Below are 18561 nucleotides of genomic sequence, written 5' to 3'. Positions count from 1 at the left end.
TGCAGCAACTGGTTGCTGCGTGTGAATGCGGGTGGCCCGTGTTGCTGGTGTTGTGACGTCAAGCTTCTGGGCGAAATTGCCCCATCTGAAGCGGGCCTGAGTGGCGTGAGGGCCATGAGTGCGTGAGGGGCGTGAGGGGTATGAGTGCTTGAGGGCCGTGAGGGCCGTGAGGGCTTTGAGTGGCGTGAGGGCCGTGAGGGCCGTGAGGGCGGTGAGTGCGTGAGGGCCATGAGTGCGTGACGGCCGTGAGGGCGATGAGTGCGTGAGGAGCGTGAGGGCCATGAGTGAGTGAGGGGTGTGAGAGCCGTGAGGCTCAGTGAGGGTGAGTGAAGGGCTGAAGGTGAGTGTGACTGTGAGGATGAGGGTGAGTGAGGGGCTGAAGGTGAGTGCAGCTGTGAGGGTGAGGGTGAGTGAGGGGCTTAGGTGAGTGTGGCTATGAGGGTGAGGGTGAGTGAGGGCGACCAAAAATGCCGACCTCTGCTCCTGTGTCACTATTACCGGGGTACCCTCATGTAAGCTGACAGCAGCAGCGCCCTAATGGGAGAGACCAGATGAATATTTTCAAGTTTGTTCCTAAACAAAACAAATCAAGCAAAAAATAAAAGAATGATGTAAAAAAAAACTGTCTTACCCGTTTCATTGATTCTCAACACCCTTCAAGTACAAAGCAGCGGCGTGAAAAATAAAATAAAAGCAACGCAAGGAATACGAAACAATAGTACGAAGTGCTCCAGCCAAGAAACAACAAAAAAACACCAACAAAGTAATAGGCAACAGTGACATTTGACTCCACCAACCCTAGAGAATGTAATAAAGCGCTCGATCCGCCCATTTCCGTTTGCACCTTCTCTTCTAGTCCCGAGTGCAAGGAGACGTTGCTTCCAGCCTACAGATCATGTTTCGTTCTCTTGGCGTGAATCGCGGGACCGCTCTCGCTCGCGCGTACATCTTACATCTCCATTTAGGCCACCGTACTAAACAAAGAACTCATTGTATCGTTTCGTTTTTGTTTTTTTTTGTTCTTTTTAGTTTTTTTACGTACATCACATGCAATGTCCAACACCGTTAAAAAAAAAAAAAAAAAGAACCGCTGGAAAAGGTGCCGCGCGGCACGAAATGCTCAGCCAGCGAGGACAGAGCGGTGCACTCGCACCGGCATGTTTCCCGCAGTGCCATTCACAAACTCGGTGTTAGATTTTACGCACATTAGCGAACTCCGTATCGAGATCAGAGTGTCGAACCGAAATTTTTATCGGTTCGGTTCCGGTTCGGGTTCACGGCTTTCGGTTCGGTTCCGGTTCAGTTCCGGGGAGCAAAAAATAACGGTTCAAACCGCTAAATTAAGAATATATTTTCCGCGTTGTTCTTGCAATGTACACTATTTACGCCGAAAGACGATAAACTATATAGCTTCTTCGATCGTCCGTGCAATTTATTTGCGTTCTTAGGTACCAAAAACATGAAATCCAGTTATTTAATTTCGACGCAAGAGTAGAAGAAAATCTACATTAACCTACATAACGTCGTGTTCATACGCCTCAACATCACTTTTTTTACATGTCACATATATTTTAACTGAATCCAAATGTTAAAGTACAACAGTAAAGAGTTGAGCTTGTTGGTACATACCTGTAAACAGATCAGCTTAAAATTTAGAATTATACTGTACTTTCCTGTCCTTTTTGTATGTTAAAGTAAAATTCTAAAGTTCAGGCTGATCTAGTTACACGGTATAAAATGTTATCGCGAAGTGTGGTAGGTCGCCTAAAATAACCTTGATTGGCAACTTTGTGTCGCAGTATTAAAAGTGAAATCGTGATTGTGTCCTTGAATTCAGGAATTAATTGCATCACATAAAATTATGAAATGAACACCTCGTGGCCATATATATCATGAAATATGGTTTACGAAATAGGCTTCACAATATATATGTATATGATGACGACACAACTGAGCTAAAAGCAAGGAAATTTTCAAAATGTCACAGCAGTTTTCAGATAGTTTTTTTTCAGCCTATTTTTATAGAAACACAGAGTGGCAAATCAAAATGCTAACCAAAATAAAAAAAGAGCAAAGCCAAGTCCAATCAGTTATTAACGTTAAGGACTGATCCTGAGTAGTATTTAGTGATGCATATAAATCGTTTTATAGCTCCTTTAAGCAAAATACAGAAGGGGTCGAAACTTGGGCAATAACTTGAGGATGACACTCATGTGAGACTTACAGCGACTGCCTACGTTCGGCTGTCCCTCAGAGGTCACTAAAATCTTTCCTTTAGGTATTCCTTCCATACACACATGTAGTTCTATGTAACGTCATATTAATAAGTCGCATTTAGTCATTTCAATACTTCTATTCGCGGGGACATCTTTCGGATGCAGTTCAGCAACAACGAAAAAATGTTTGGGTACCTCAATTATGTAAAATTGGTCTTGCAATAATTTTTTTTCTACTTTCAATAAATACTGTTCAGAAGTAACCCCTGACGTTGATAGCTTGCGAAAACATCCATTAGTTTTCCTTTACGCGCAATAGCAGATGCAGAAAAAATAAAGGAAAGAGACAGTTGTCGATCCCCTTCTCAACTCGCAATTTGAACAAGCAGCCACGTGATCTGACGCTAATTATATACCGTCAGTGTTCATCATAGTCATGCCTTAGGGCAGTGGTTCTCAACCGTTGATGTTTGGGGGCCCCCTTGTAGGTCGGCGGAGATGATGGAGGACGTTGTTCGTGGTCAGGGGAAGGTAAAGGTATAGGTTAAATATAATAATGATTTAATAAATGAATATAGCTAGGGGCTGTGTGAAGTACGCCTCTCTCATTGACGTACACACGAGAAAACTCAACCGAAAATTGGAACTTTTTTTCTCAACTTTAAGAAAAAAAAAAAGGAAAGCTTTTATTGCAGGCTTGACTGATGAGGCAGGACTTCACGGACCCCCAGAATGACTTCGCCGACCCCAAAGGGTCCGCGGACCCCTATTTGAGAACCACTGCGCTAGGGTTTGGAAAGCAAAAGCTTGGGCTGAGCTTCAGATATTGTTAGAGGTGGGCTATTATCATATCTCATTGAACATGAGTCGTTACCCGAGTGTCTGACGATGCTGACTGTCAAGAACCCGAGCACTCGACTATAGCGTTATGAAAATCGCTTACGTCACGGTGTCACGTGACTCGCGGTGCAAAATCGTGATGTCATGTTACCTCACGCTGTCAACAAGGCTAATACATCCAGTGACTTCCTCCAATTAAATCGAGTTGACTCAGTGAGTCACGTGACGTCACAAGGTCACGTAACATTACTTGACAGCATGTATTGACACCATGACGTCACGTGACACATGGTTAATCATAGTGTCAATACAAAAGCGCCACGAAAGCCCGCTATTTACCATACATTGCAATCCTGTATATGAAGATTTGATTAATACATTCAAATAGAGCCGCCAATTTTTTATTCCCATATGTTCATTGTGTGATACGACCAAAAAAGAAAAAAAATTACCTTGAACTGTTTTGAACCGGTTACCGTTATATATTTTTTTCGGTTCGGTTCCGGTTCAGTTCCAAGATGGTGACGAAGATTTCGGTTCGGTTCAGTTCCGGTTCGGCTAAAAATAACGGTTATGTTCCGGTTTTCGGTTCGGTTCGGTTCCGGTTCGACACCCTGATCGAGATCTGCCGCCAAGCGCCACCCTCCGTTTATAGACCAACACGCCTTTTACAAACGAGACGTGTTGTGTTCGTCCCCTTCTGTGTTCCTGAGTCTCGGGTTTTATTACCATGAATCATCACCAGCTCGCTTGTTTTTTTAAGTATTATTGAGTCCCGGTTTTTCCTACACCAGGTGTGGGCACTACCTGTGCGCAGAAACCGGATGCGCGAGAGGTGAAGCATTAGCGCGTGCGCCGTGCCGACAGTAGCGCCACCTCAGCGGCGTGACGTCATAGCCGCGTGACGTTATGGCCTCGTGACGTCATAGCCGTGTGACGTCATAGCCGCGTGTTGGCGTGTGCACTCCGTGCAATGAGGGTCGAACAATGTGCGCAAACTGTACGCTTAATGTTGCTTGAAAAAAGTTATCCAAAATGTTATGGAGCGATGGGTCCCACTATCGTGAAAAAGGCAACGAGGGAGGACAGGTATACGGATATTAAGTTTTTCTTTGGGTTTCTTTAGTCGGGCATCTTTATTAAAAGGGGTAGGGCCGCGATGCCGTCGAGCGATATCTCTTTCGGTCGAGTTGGCGTGCGCGTTTTCGCTGTGCGCTTGTAATTCGAGCGCGCTCGTGCGCGCTTACACGCACGCGCAAGTTCTGTCGAGCAACCAGCTGAGCCCCCCTCCCCTCGAATGCGTTCGGTATACTCCGTTCAGCCCTGAACTGACAGTGCGGTGGAAGCTATGTGCGCGCGGACCAATCAACGAACTCTCTTACATCAGCTGACTCCGCGCTCTTCCCGTGGATGCGGCCGGGAGGGTGTGCACGTCGCGAAATATATACGCATGACTGGTTCAACAAGTGCGTAGCTTCCACCGTAGTGCCAGCTTAGGTGTGAGCGCAGTTTACGGCTGAGGGAATCCCAGGAAAACCTGGGCCTTTTTTTCTTTTCCTTTGGGAAAGGAACTGGGATTTAGTCTAATTAGAGTTGCGTCGGAGCGAACGGTCTTTGGGGGGAGGTGCGAGTTGGAAAGGAGGGGGAAGGAAGGGAAATGGATGTGTAATACCTTCTTGTGTATGAGGCCGATCGCGAAGAGAGAGAGTGAGAAATGAGAATCCGGAGGGATTGACGGTAGTGGGTACGGTGACAGATTTTGCCTCTTGTTTTCTTTGGGAGAAATAGGGTAACGGGGAGGGGAAAACGATGACAGCCGCATTTCGATGGGGAGAGCGGTAGGGGGAGAGTGTGTCGCCCTTGCGCCTTGTTTCCCTTGTAGGGAGGGAAGGGGGAGAGAGGGGGAAGTAGGAAGGAGGTGGCGGTGCCTCGTGGGTCCTGTTTTGGGGAATTGGGGAAGCGTAGTGAGTGGAACGCGATCTTTGAGAGCTTACTTTGGGTTCTGCGCGTCTGCGTTGTGCCCCGGATGTTGGCGTGTCGGGATGGTGGTGCATGGGGGAGGGGGCATCTGGCAGAATGCAACTTTTCGTTGTCATTTTGTCCGAGTGTGTTGGAGCTTGTTGGTTACGGCGGTGGTGGTGGTACCTCCCTGATTTTGCGATACGTGTATCCACGCGCAATGACTATAGTCGGTGACAAGTTAAGAGTAAAGTGGAAGATCCTCCCAGCTCTTTCGAGTTTAGCAGAGTGAATGTTGGAGAAGAGGCGACCTCCTCTCCAGCTTTCGCTTTGCTATAGTGGAAAGAGATGGGAGGAGCTTCCACTTCGGCTCTTAACGTGTCACGGTCGTTACAGTGAGTTCATTGACTTAGTCTCTTGTCAGGACGGGATTTCGGGGAGCTTGGTGTGGTTCGTTGATGTGTGCATCCTCATGCGTTTCCTGCTTTCGCGTTTTTTTTTAAATTATCTTTGTGTGCATCTTTATTATGTTTGTTTTGGTGTGTAATGCGCGCTAGCTTCGCTTAGTACATTTTTTTTTCTTGCGAGCACACCGTAAGTTACATTCATTGCGGTAAGGAGGAATTCGCTGCACCCAAAAACTCCGATGGCACACAAACCAGCAGACGTCTACCGAACGCGGATTTGTTTACTTACGGAAGCGATTCTGTCCGTGTTCGCTGTTTTTCTGCAGTCCTTTGTGTTCATGGTCTCAGGAACGGACCCGGTTAATTCGTTCTTCGATGCGGACACTTGTTGTACGTTCGGATTTCTTTAATGCCGAAAGCAGTCCATCCCGAACTTCCCTAAGTGGGGACGTAAATGTCTGTCCTCACGCAAGAGGTATCAATTATCTGATTCTACCGCCATAAAAATCTTCAAAAAATGAAAAAAAAAAAATGGTGCTTTTGGTTTGATTGCATCAATAGTGGCGGAACCGTTCATCCCCGGGGGCATTTTTTTTTTCTTGTTTGTGTATCTTATTTATGCATAGATCCGTCACGCGCAATTATTCCGCCAACCGTTATATCCTGCAATGTCCTCCGTTTCGGATGAAACCGCACTCCGGTTCCCTACGTATAGACTTTGTCCCTTATATTGAACAGGCGTCAGACAGCTCTTCCCCTATTTATATAAACACGTATATAAACATAACATAAAATATAAACACGTTCACTCTTACGCTTTTATATTATGTATTTCTTTTTTCTACCATGCCGATTTAATGAGTATGTGCTCTGTGGATTCTAAGCTTCAAAATTGGACTTGGGCCTCGTTAATCAGCCGGAAGATCGCGTTATTAATAATCCTTTTTGCCCCCTTTTCTTCTTTTTCGCCCCCAATTTCTTCTCCTGTAGAGTCTCCCTCCTTCGTTTTAAATTTGTGCTTTATCGAGAGACATTAAATTGTGATTTTGCTCGTATTTCATTCGCTGCGTCGCGGTATTATGTATGGGGATTGAAGAATAATTTGGAGGGAGAAAAAAATTGGAACAGAATTTTTAGTAGTTTTTTATATTTTTTTTTCGTGGGTATGGTTTCGACGAGCAAGTTGAGAAATCTCTGTACGCGTGCAGCTTTCGCTCTTTTTTCCCCTATCTTCCCTCTGTCTCAATTCCTGCCTTTCCCTAGCAGCCTCTCCCCCCCCCTCTCTCTCAACTTTTTCTTTTTTTTTTTCCACCGTTTTTCTTGGGCCTGTTGTTCCTCCAAAGATGAAGGATGTTAGGACATGCGAAATGTGCTGCTGGGTACAAGCTTGTTTCTTTCCACTCCTTGTTTCTTCTCTCTCTCTTTTCTTTTTCCTCCTCCTTAATGATAGTGCCCGGACGAGGATGGAAAGATATTTGGGACGAACGAAAGAAATCCGTCATTTTTCATTCCCTAATGAAGGAAAACTTTCCCCATCGCGTGGTGGTGGTCTCCCGCGCAAGTTTTTCAGAAAAGAATAAAAAACAGAAAAAAATACACATTTTATTTAGGAAAGCCTCTCCTCAGCGCTCGTTTCCTTTTTTCGGGAGAGAGCCTGTTGCTTGTTTTGTTGTTGTGGTTGCCGCTTCTGCGAGGGACCCCTTGGGCAGCCTAAATCCACCGTCACACACTGTATTAGACTCCGTAGAAAGGTCCCGGAGTTATCTGCGGAGATGTATGAGAGAACAATCTGCGTAGCCACCTCGAACTTGCTTCGAGTATGTCTGCGGGCGGTTTTTGTGTGGCTGATGTGACCGGACCGTTCACACGAGGAAGAAACATGCCCGATACAATGTCTGCAGACTGCCTGTTGTAAGATGTATGTGTCGTTGGACGGCGGCTTAAAAGGCACGTTTCTTCCTTGTGTATACGGCAGTATTGTCAAATCGCCCCATAAAAACGATGCAAAAAAAATGCAGCATTTAAATGTACCCGCGCTTTTTGGTGCCGTGACGTCAGTGGGAGGTAGGACTTTGCCGGTCGAGCGGGCTGTCTATAAATGGACTGTATTACCGAGCGTTTGTTTTGTTCTGCTGCGCGGTTGCTGGAGCGATGTCCTTAGGAGCATTCGTTTGTCAGCGTGCAACTGCTCGTAATCAGTCGGGAACGAAGTCTACGGTCCAAAGAGTAAATCGTCTGCTTTCCCCGTGACGCCACTTTTTCATTGTTGCCAGTACAAAAAAAAAAAAAAAAAAAAAAAAAAAAAACCGACGAGGATCAAATTGTAAATTCATTAACTTTGCGAAGCATTTTTTATATCGGACGGATATTTGGGTTACTATATCAAGGATGTTTGCTGGTTTGTTTAAAAAAAAAATTCAGGGAAATCGGGGACTATGAGGAAAACGCCGGAGTGCCCCTTTAGACGCTGGTTCTCACATTTGCGTTTTTAAGTGCGATCGACTGCGTTGTAGCCGCTTCTAAACGCTTGCCAGGCGAGAACAGATGGACCGTGTTCTCGCGTATTCGGAGACGGCAACATTAGTTTTCAACGCCGCCACCGAGCACCATTTAGCGCATGTGGTGTCGGTGCGAAGATGTGCGCTTGTTTCGCCGGTGTGTCAGTGGGTAAAACAATAAAAATAAGAGAAATGTTGGTATTCAAGAAGCGTCTATATAAAACTGCCAGTCACCAGCGAATTTAGATCGGCTCTCCGAGAATGGAGAGGTCAAGGAGAATGAAACTGCTCATTCCACGAACCAAAAGGGTGAACGTACTTAGGGAAGCTTGGCGCTACTTTCCCACGATCCAGTGACGTCAGAGTAGACCGACGGCGTATGCGCGATATGCAACCCCCCCACCCCCCCCCCCCCCCAAAGAAAAAAAAAATAAAATCAAATAAAAAATAAATATTTATCTATACAATATATATATCTTTTTCCCCGCATCGCCGAACGTGTCATTTTCCGACCAAATGCAGCGCTAGCCACCCCCGAATCAGCTGCTAAAGTTTAAGAACTAACCGTTATCCTACTAAAAAGTTACGTAATTTTCTTAAATTTTTTTATTGGGGAACGGGCGGCCAACGGAGGGAGGTCTCGAAAACATGGTGCTGAATGGCACCAGTCAACGAGAACAGACCCCATTTTCCTATTTAAACTTTTAGAAAATCACTTATAACCGCGGTGCTTTTGCAACTATTAAGACAACTGTTAGTTTTGAACGTTTGTGCGCTACTGCTGGGCGGAGAATTAGCGGTGGGCAAGCGTACGCAGTTTATTTTTGCAGTAGAAAAGGGTTAGAAAAAACTGTGTGTGTGTGGGGTGGGGGGGGGGGGGGGCACGCTGGACAGAGTTACGACAGCCTCTGTTGTTGTGGAGTAGGGTGGGGGGTTAGGTAGGTAACCCTACCCGTCGTTATTTGTGAGCGTGGAGCGAGAGGAGGCAAAAACGCCATGCGACTCAGCGCTCCTTGCGCTCGAAATCCGAGACGGCGGGTCGGGATAAGATGAACGACGACGGGGGCTGCGCATTAACAAGCCCACGACGAAGTAGCGAAGACGAAGAAGTTCTCGGTCGGCGTTCTGTCCTCCGCCTCGGTGCTTCTTGTCTTTCGTTGCGGGTCTCGTGTTGCGCCGCCGACGCGCACTGATGGAGTGCCTAACCCCCGGGGGAAAACGCAATTGCTACATCGCGTCTATTTGTATCCTACGCGGAGAGAAATTGCGGGGGAGGAGGAGATGAGAGCGAGTAGGGGAAAGTAGAGGCAGCCAACCTTTTGCATCTACCCGGTAATCCTTCCAGCCAGAGTTCGGCACTCTCACGTTCCCGTGCGCTCCTCCTCTTCCTCAGTTTGTCTCCGCGCAGGCACGTTCGTAGCCTCCTCTATACTCACAAAGCCTGACAGTTCGACGACGGAGTCATGGAGTGCCCGGTCGCAGATTTGGAGCGCGAGGATCTGGTAGCACAGAGCAACAAAGAGTCATTTCTCGGGGAACCTGGACGTCAACGCACAGCTTTTGCAGCGGCCAGGACCCGAAACATACTTGTTCGCTCGGGAGAGGCGTGTTTCGGCGTCTCGCCGCAGCGGGGCGCCAGTCACGTGGCTCTCGTCTCGTCGGTTGTCTGCCCTTTTCCGTTTCGGTGGCCGCTTCTCGTGGCGATCTGCCAGGCTTTGTCAGTATATATAGAAGGCTATGCCACGTTTATGTCGTCCAGTGGGCGCTGTAGCGTCCGTGAGACGACCACAAAAGATGTGCCTCCGCTCGCGTTCATGAGACGCGATCATTTAGCGTTGACCTGAAGCGAAAAAAAAATTGGCTTGCTCTTTATGTTTATACAGCCTTGATGGAGATGCGCCTCAACGGGTAATCGGTCTCTTAGCTGTAGATGAGAAATTTGGCCAGTGCGGTACAACCGCTAACCTGGGATTTTTAACGTGCATCACACAGTAGTGATCACACGAACGCGTGCCGGTACGAAACTCATCCAGATTGAAACGGGCGGGGGCGGCGGGGATCGAACACAGGAGGTTCCCAGCGCAAGCTTTCGCTCCACGCTCCGAGCTGAGACGCGTTAGCCCACTCGGCCACTTCCGTCCTAGCGTCCCATTATGCTTGATCCGCTGTTGTAAATTAGCGTCTGTCAGCGTCCCTCAGCGTCTGGCCCCGGCGTTTGAAAGGACGCAATGCGACGCATAGCCGAAACGCACCCTAAAAATGTCCGTTTATTCTCACCAGGGGCGCTACTCAACACTTGAGAGCTACGGGTCTGTAGTGGGTCTTGTGCCCGTCGGTCCGTGCTTTGATATTGATATACTCCCTTTGTGGAAAAGGCCAACGCTAGGGTTCCTTTAAGCCAATTATAGGTTGACCGGGTTAACAGGTGCTGGGTGTACGACGACGGTATATACGTTGTCATGTGCGCCGTTTCGACGCTTTGATTGGTTGGTTGATTCTCTAGCTGAAACACCCTCTTGCGTCTAAACAAATAAACAAACAAAAACATGTATTATTTCTGCGGTTAAAGTCGGGAGAGAACGAATATGCAGCGCGTCTTGAGCACGCGCTACGCGCCTACACTTCATATAAGCTTACGTCCGGACGCTGCCAACGCTACGAGGTAATCAGACCAATCGAACGGCGTCAAAATCGCAAGTCACTGGGCCCAGTGATGTGATTGCTGCGCCAATTGCGTCAAACTGCGCCAAGGGGCTAACTCTGCTACATCCTGCTACATCCTGCTACATTTCGCCAAAATATGGCTAATCTGCGCAAAGCCTGCACCAAAAGACCAATTTTGGTCGCCTTTAAAAACGAAACTAAGCTGAGAACCGTAATTGAGCATGCGTGAGCTAGGTGGCACAAGACGCCGCCCGACACAAAGTACCCTGCATCAATCGTCTATTCGGTCTTGCATGGCTTTTTCCGCCGTTCGCGTTTCGCGCTCTCGTCTTCTCGGGAATCTCATCTCGCGTCTTTTTTTCTTTTTTTTTTTTTTTAATTTTTTAGCGATAGACGCGGGCGTTTGCGAACGCTCCGACGTTAGTTAGTGTGCCGGGTTCTAGACATGCCGTCATGCTGCGAAACAATACCACGTTTTTGCGCGGCGAGAGTTACTTCGTGAGCTGAAGCGCTCGCGCGACCGCAGTCGCCGTGGTCGCGCGACGTCGTGTGTTGCCGTCCCCACGTCGCTGCAGATGTGGCGCTTTGTAAACTGAAACGCATCGACATTCGTGCTCTTGTTTAAATCATACGCTGCTATAAAAAAACCTCTTTAACTCAATGACTGCTTGGCAAAGTTTTGATTACCTAGGTTTCTCTCGGTGGACTTTCTTTCGAGAGGGACCCCGGTACGTGGAAAATCTGCCGCGAAAGAAAGTTGATGATGAGAAGTGAGCAAAAGCAAAGAAGGCAATGGTCTGCACGCTCAACCCGCACACCGCGCTTGTTTGTCTCGAGTTCAGTCGTTGCACAAAGCGCTCCAAAAGCTTTTTGACCCTGATTCGCAGTGTCTTGCATCGACACGCCCAGGTTCTTTTTTTTCTGTGTGTTTAGCCTGTACCTCGCCTGCCGGCCTGGCAAGCACGTGCCGCTGTACTGTTTATTGTCGTATGCTGGACAGTTACATTTTGCGTACTATTTGGGAACCAGTTGGCGACGGAGCGGAGTGGCATGGTTTCGGTTTCGATCGAACAGCCGTTGTCTCCGCTCGCGCGACGAAGCACGTGTAACTGCAAGCCTGCCGAAGTTGCCCTCACGTGCATGTGAACATGATTGCACGAGAGGCACCAGCCGGGACGCTTGCAATCCATTGTTTTACGTTTGCTTACTTTTTATAAAAATCTGCCACGTGGGGAACCAGTAAAACGATAGCAAGTTTTCTTTTTTTTTTTTTAGTTGCTTGGCAACGCCTACAGCACTGCATACTTGTGGGATGTCTCAGCATCAAAATACACAAGCAGCGAATTCCGCCCCAACACGTCACACGCATCCCAACACAACACAAAGTGCCCTTCGTTTGTCCAGCACTTAAAACAACTATTTATTTTTCTAACAGTATATGCTCCAAAAGTCACTTTTTCTGCTCCGATACACTGTTTTGGCTGCTCCAAAAGGTGCTCCAAAATGGCTTAGGCCAATCACATCACTGCTGGGCCTTTTCTGTTTATGATTACTTCAGCGAGCACCATGACGGTGCGCTTTTGAAGCCGTCTGATTGGTCCCACGTGCTCGCGGCGTCGACTTCGTCTGGACGTAAGGTGAACCGAAGTATAATTGACCCTTTCCTTAAATCTGCGCCATCGCCCGTCCGCCATTGCTTGTGATCACGTTGTCTGATCAACCCATTGAACACGAGGGTTGCCTTTGCGTTCGGCGAGTTGTGTGTTGCTTGACGGACTTTTTTGAAAAGGGTCTATCTAGGAGCGCTTCTGAGCTCGGGAGTCACGCTACGTTCCGCTAGATTTAGCGAACGTCGGTCGTGCGTCCCGCTGCTATTTCAGCGCGAAGCGTTTTCACGCCAAATTTAGCGAGAGAATCTGAATTGGTGCGTAATTTTACGCCGGTACGATTTCTCCGCTAAATGTAGCTGTGAAACGCTTACCGCTAAATGTAGCGGGAAAATTACGTGTTACGCTTTTCGTTATACTTTTTTTTTTTTTTTTAGACATTTCTTTATGAAATTTTTACCATATACATTCTGTTTTACTATTCCCGCTTGAGGTTTTGTTCCCGTAACGTATTTATTTTGAGCAGTAGTTGGGAAAAAGATTAAAACCAAATTCCACAGTTCCTTGCCTAATGAAGTGCGGCGACACTCGAGGCGTTGCAGGCCCTGCTGCGAGCAGGATAAACACAGTCGCGCTAACCATGACGTTATGGGACACTGTGACGTCACTTAAAGTAGCCACGGACACCGTCATGCGTGACGCTACATTGTTGCATGAAGTGGCCGCGTGGCTCCATATGAGGCACGTGTCGTTATGGTATCACCGTCACGTGACATTCTGAAGTCACGTAACATAACCGCCTTAGGTGAAACAGATACGGGGATCCGCTGCAAAGACCGCTGTCGTCGTGAAGAAAAGATAGCTTTCCCTTAATGCTGTGTTTCCCAAACTGTGGGTCGCGGGAGATGGGGGAGGGGGGCGGGGTCGTAAAAAACGTTTGAGTTGGAAAATAGAAAAGGAAAGGGGAGAACTTGTTTTCTTTGCGATGTCGTTGTCGTTGAAGGAAACGAAGTACAGGCCGCAGCTCCATGTCGAGCCCGAACTGAGAGGTACAGGTACGGTGTTCAAACTCCGCCCTCGTTTTGAGAAACTGTGCTCTATCGAAGAAGCTCCCTTTCGTCATTAGAAACAGTCATTCCTGTTGGCACGTGGTTTTTATTTTTAATTTTGCGGTGATTTCTAGCGCTGCTGATTCACTCCCCTACTGTGATGCCTCATTGCGTTGTAGGTACTCGAACGAATAAGTAACTTACCTGTTCGATAAAATTTCCGCGTTCATTTTGTTTACGCACTGAAATCGAAGGGCCTGCGGCATCGCGAAAAGCCAGGGAATGGCGGGTTGTGATGTAATCTTATGTTTTGGGTGGATCACAGGGCACTGGCAGAGTTTGGGAAGCGCTCCATTTAACAAACGTGCCGTGCCGTGACCTCTTTGCAGAACGATGAATTCGCCGGGCAAAGAGCAGCCTGACCCCGACGCGATCAAGATGTTCGTGGGTCAGATCCCACGCTCCTGGGACGAGAACGACCTGAAGAAGATGTTCGAGGACTTCGGACCCGTGTACCAGATCAACGTGCTCCGGGACAAGGCCACCGGCACCAGCCGAGGTGAGCGCCGCCCTGCCCTTTTCCTCCCCGCTCCGATTCCCAGCTCCAGCGCCCTTTATATTAGAGTAGTTCTATAATGGCGGAAGACACGGGGATAGGTTTTGCAAGTTACCCGCTCGCAGACGCTGGTCAGTGGGCTTAAATTAATTTATTTGGCTACGAATCCGAAACGGGCAAGGCAGGAGCACATCGCAGGTAACGGAGATGTTGACGTACGTTAGGAAAACCAGCATTTTGTTTCTTAGAAGTTGCGGATACAGCACGGGATTTGTGACGCATTGTGGAAGGCGAGCGTGTTTTGGGCGCCACTCACATTCTTAAGGTGTAGCGAGAGATTTTTCTGGGTGGTGAAAATGGCGTAGTGTTTGCGCTGTGCCTGGCAACCAGTGCAGGCTCCGGTAGAGCAGAGTTCGCAGTATTCACGTCCCTGTGTCGGAGACTCGCAGCTCACTGCACACCGTCGCGATTCTAGTGCATTGGGACACGGGATTAGACCGTTTTAGCATAGCTTAGCCGCAAGCTACCTTACAGTTGGGCATTGCGACTAGAATCTAGCGCTGCACGTTTGAACCATGATTTTCAGCGCGCGCCTGCGGTAACAATATTATCAAGAACTGCATAATAACGCCATCGGCGTGTTTGGGGTTTTTGTCGATTGCTCTGTCAAAATAAATATTCAAATATACAGTATACTACGCCTGTGTATCGTGTCATGAGGATCGTCGAGACCCGCCTCGCCAAAACTGTCCGTTCTAAGCGAACCTCACGATCGGTACACGCGATCGAGGAACGTTGTCGTAACGGTCATGCCCCCTGTGTGCGCTAAGTTGGCCTTCTTTTGAAGGACGTGGACAATTCGTCGCTACGGCCTTGTTATGTAGGAAACGTTCCACCATCCGACGGTAGCGCGCGCCGTCGCGCCGTCTTGCCCGCAGTGCTCCGCGGCTGGGTGGGGAAGCCAGCTTGCCGTTGTCGACGGGGCCGAGTTGAGTACATTGGTCTTTATGGGGAAATTGGTCTCGTTGTTGCAATGAAAAAGAAAAATGATTGTTACAGGCGTTAAGCTATTTGTCACGATAATGACTGTTATGAAAATCATAATTGAAGTGGAAGCACGCAGCGTCAGATAGGTCTATTTCTGATTGCAATGCAGCCTCGTATATAAAGCGTTCTTAGTGGCGGCTGGTTCTCTTTACGGTTTTTCGTTCTATACCGGGAGTTGAAAAGATGCTAGACATAGAGCCTGCCGGTTATTAAAGTTCAGATTGAAATTCCTTTTTTTTTCTTCTAAGGAACAGCAGTAAGGAATCTGCGTGCCGGCCGTCTTGTGGCAGCACGTATCACAATGACAGCTTCATTATTAAATTGCAACTTCTCGGACGCATATTTTGTTCCGGGTGAGCATTTTTAGTTTCGTTAATATAGTTAAGATTTTTCTTCCTGCTTGTGCCCGACCAAAGGAAATGTCACAGCATCGGTACTTCTATTTTACTCTTCATCGACTGAGTATTCTTGAATAAGCGAGTTTGTCCACAGGATCGAATAACAGTTAACATGTACTCAGGATTTTCTTTTTTGATGATGGCTCCCCCCCCCCCCCCCCCCCCTTTTTTTTTTTTTTTTGCAGTCAGCACCATTTTTTTTTTACGTGAAGTCGTAGATATGAACTAGTAGCGGTGCAAACAAAGTCGCGAATTTTTTTGTTATTTTTTTTTACGATTAAATTGTTATTTACAGAAGTTCACGCGCCTGATCGTCTTTCTCGGCAGTAGGCGTATCGATTTGAACTCCGCGTTCCCTATCACTTTTTGTTCGTGAGTTTTTTTTTGTGTTTTCTTGTTGCCAGAATATATTCTTTTGTTCTCTTCGGGTTCGCGTGGAATAGGAGGAGGGGGGAAGGTTCGAAGTCTGGCTCAACCGTTCCCGTCTTTTTAGCACTTCTGATTTGTCACGCATCATTTCAGGCCGCTACGACTTCGCCATGTTTTACCCTTTTTCCTCCGTATATTTTTGTTCTTTTTTTGTTTCTAATCGTTTCACGCTTAGTTTGAATGCGCTCTGCATCGTGATGCAACGGGGAACGATTGCCGACGGCCGCTTCTGCCTTTCCGGGCACGCCACTTCGTAGCCGTTCTGGTGTGCGGCGTATTTATGACCTCCATTTCCACATATCCACGATTCTTCCAGCTCGCTCGCTTACTTCTTCTAGAGTAAGAGAGGGAGAAATACGGAAAAGAGAGAGAGGGAGAGAGAGGAAGTTTTTACTCTCTTCTCTATTTCTTCCCCCACTTTCTTCCCACTTCAACAGTGTCATCTTCGTAAGATTGCCAAGTAAGAGGAAGAGAGATCTGCGAAGAAGCAGACATACTCCGTTTCAGCTCTGCGATGAACGACGGCGCACGTTATGGGCCATTCTAGCCAATCCAGCGCTTTGTACGTATCACGTGATTCCTTGGCTCTCGCTACGTCTCCCTCCCCCCGGAATGTCATGTGACACCCACGCCGTATTGGACTGGCCCCTTACGGCTGTCATGGGGTCCGCTAGGCCATCAAGAAGTGAAACGGGGGAGTATATAGCTGCTCCGAGCGGGCTGGCTTTATACGGCTGGATGTTGGAGAGCTCGCTGCTAAGATGATGACTGAGCCGGGATTTCGGATTTTGACGGGTCGTCGGTTGGGGGGGACGGGGAGACGAGCGTGCCGTGCCGTCGTCGCTTAAGAAGCGAGCGCGCTACGCTCTGCGGAGAACGGTTGAAAATGAGGGTGGGAAGGAGGCTGGAACTGGGTCAAAGAAAGTGTGCGGGGAAGAGGGGGAGAGTTAGGGAGGATGCGGAGAGAGGCAGTTGGAAGGATGTTAGGGTGTCGCCATCTCCAGACGGGAAAATTACCCCTCGCGCGAGCCTTCCCTAAGATTTGAGAAATTTGGGAAAGAAACGGAATGGCTATATATGGCCCTTTTCTGGGGGACCTAATTTTCGCGAATTTTTTTATTCATAAAATATTGGGTAAAATTGATCACGCGAGTTCGTCACTCCGTGTACCGAAGGCGTACCACTCCCAATTGCAAAATTTTGTGCACGGGGAATTTTCTCGAAACCCACACTGGACAAAAAGGGCGAGATATTGAGCCCTCTAAAACAAAATCTTTTTACGGTATTTGTACAAAATAAAAGTTTGTTGAATATTGTGCGATCACTGCCAGAATGAGAACGGCAGGCCTTTGAGTGGCCGGCCTTCAGCACGCGCTCCTTTGCCTTTCACCGCGCTTTGGATGCGCGTGAACGCTGGAAGCTCGCGAGATGCTGCGGCGTCATGGAAGGTGGGGAACTCGCTCCGGGGGCGGGACAACCGAGGGACCTGCCTGTCGTTCTCCGTCCAGTCAGTGGTTATAGCCTATCTGGGAAGCTGTTCCCTGCCATAGCTGTTGGGCTTCCTTTGTCTCCGCTTTAGATTCACCGAGCTGTGTTACGTGCGATTACTCGCGTTTTCCTCACTCCAACCGGTTGTATTCGTGGAACCGGATACAGCGTATGTCGCCGATGCTACGGGCTTATTGGACCGATCAGGCAGCGTCAAAAACGATTAGACCTTTCCTGTTTTATGATTGGTTCAGCAACGATGATAGAACGCGCGCAGAAACACGACGAACACCATGATATGGTGCACTCTTGACGCTGCCTGATGTAGTGTCGGCTGCATCTGGGCTTAAGGTGAAAAGCCAGACTTGCGTTTATCTCAAATACTCTACTCAAGATACTGTATTTCAAATACTTTCTGAAGTATCTTGGTATCTTGCAAATACTTTTACTTGAGAGTATTTAATAGTCCATTTTAATTACATTTCTGAGTATCTTGCACTCATTATCTCAAACACATTTTTGACATTCTGCCATTTTTCGAGTTTTTCGGTATAAAGTGGCATGGGTGTGGCACTAGCAAACGTGAACGTTCTTTCCAGCAACCGAATTCTGTTTACGGTGACTGACTGAATCTGTGAAAACATCTTTTTTTTTTTTTTTTTGCCGATTGTGACTTATGACCCAAAGTTCGTACAATGAAGGTTTTCCCCTCGCCTTCTCAAAGGCGCCTCTTGTTTCCTAAATATTCCCCCAAAAAATCCTCAAACAAAAGGGGTGGTTTTACGGAAGTAAAGATTGCCACCCTGAGGCGCAACGCACATGGGAAACGATTTACGGCAACAATGCAGACTTGAGTGTCGAAAAAATAAAAAATGAAAGAAAATGAGAATTGGACAGACAAAAAGAGACATTTTTATTTTGCTTTTTGTATATTTGACCCCGCTATGGGCGAAACGTCGAGATTTTCTTTTGTTTCATTTCTTTGTGTTGTTAGTCCGTCACCTATTGTTCTTGCGAGCTGTCTGTCAGCGAACATTGATAAGCAGAGAACAGGACAGGAAGCGAACTACGAGCTGAATGACCTCTCAAAATGCAACAAAATGTCCTCTAACGTTGAGTGCCTTTCTGAACGCAACCTAATAGAAAAAGGTGCGACCACTGCCGTGGCTATTATGCGGCTTCTTTTTGTTATCCAGTCACTCATACCTGTATCTCAAGTTCGTTTATAGTGAACTCACCTTTATAGTGAATATGGATTGGAGTTAAACGATGCGTCTAAAGTGCGCCCCAGGACGTGATATTTAGCGATGTCGCTATTGGCGAGGCGCTCAGACCCGTTTGTTGCCCCCATACCTCGGTGTTTAACCAATACAAGGCCTGTGCGCATGCCCACAGGCCTTGTG

The 18561-nt window shown here is 47.6% G+C and overlaps 1 protein-coding gene across 20 annotated transcripts in view; it reads left to right on the top strand.

The window, feature by feature from the left end:
• Positions 1-18561, top strand: part of LOC8034521 (CUGBP Elav-like family member 1-A) — a 505021-nt gene that overhangs the window by 56028 nt on the left and 430432 nt on the right. For all 20 annotated transcript variants that reach the window (XM_042293297.1, XM_042293295.1, XM_042293296.1 and 17 more), the window contains one exon: positions 13630-13799. In XM_042293297.1, coding sequence (XP_042149231.1) covers positions 13634-13799 — 166 coding nt within the window. In that variant the 5' untranslated portion in view covers positions 13630-13633. The remainder of the gene's footprint in view (positions 1-13629; positions 13800-18561) is intronic.

Source organism: Ixodes scapularis, unplaced genomic scaffold (assembly GCF_016920785.2).
Source record: "Ixodes scapularis isolate PalLabHiFi unplaced genomic scaffold, ASM1692078v2 PGA_scaffold4__175_contigs__length_147842914, whole genome shotgun sequence".
NCBI lineage: Eukaryota > Metazoa > Arthropoda > Arachnida > Ixodida > Ixodidae > Ixodes > Ixodes scapularis.
Note: the sequence above shows the minus strand (reverse complement) of the source record. Positions and strands in the feature narration are given on the sequence as shown.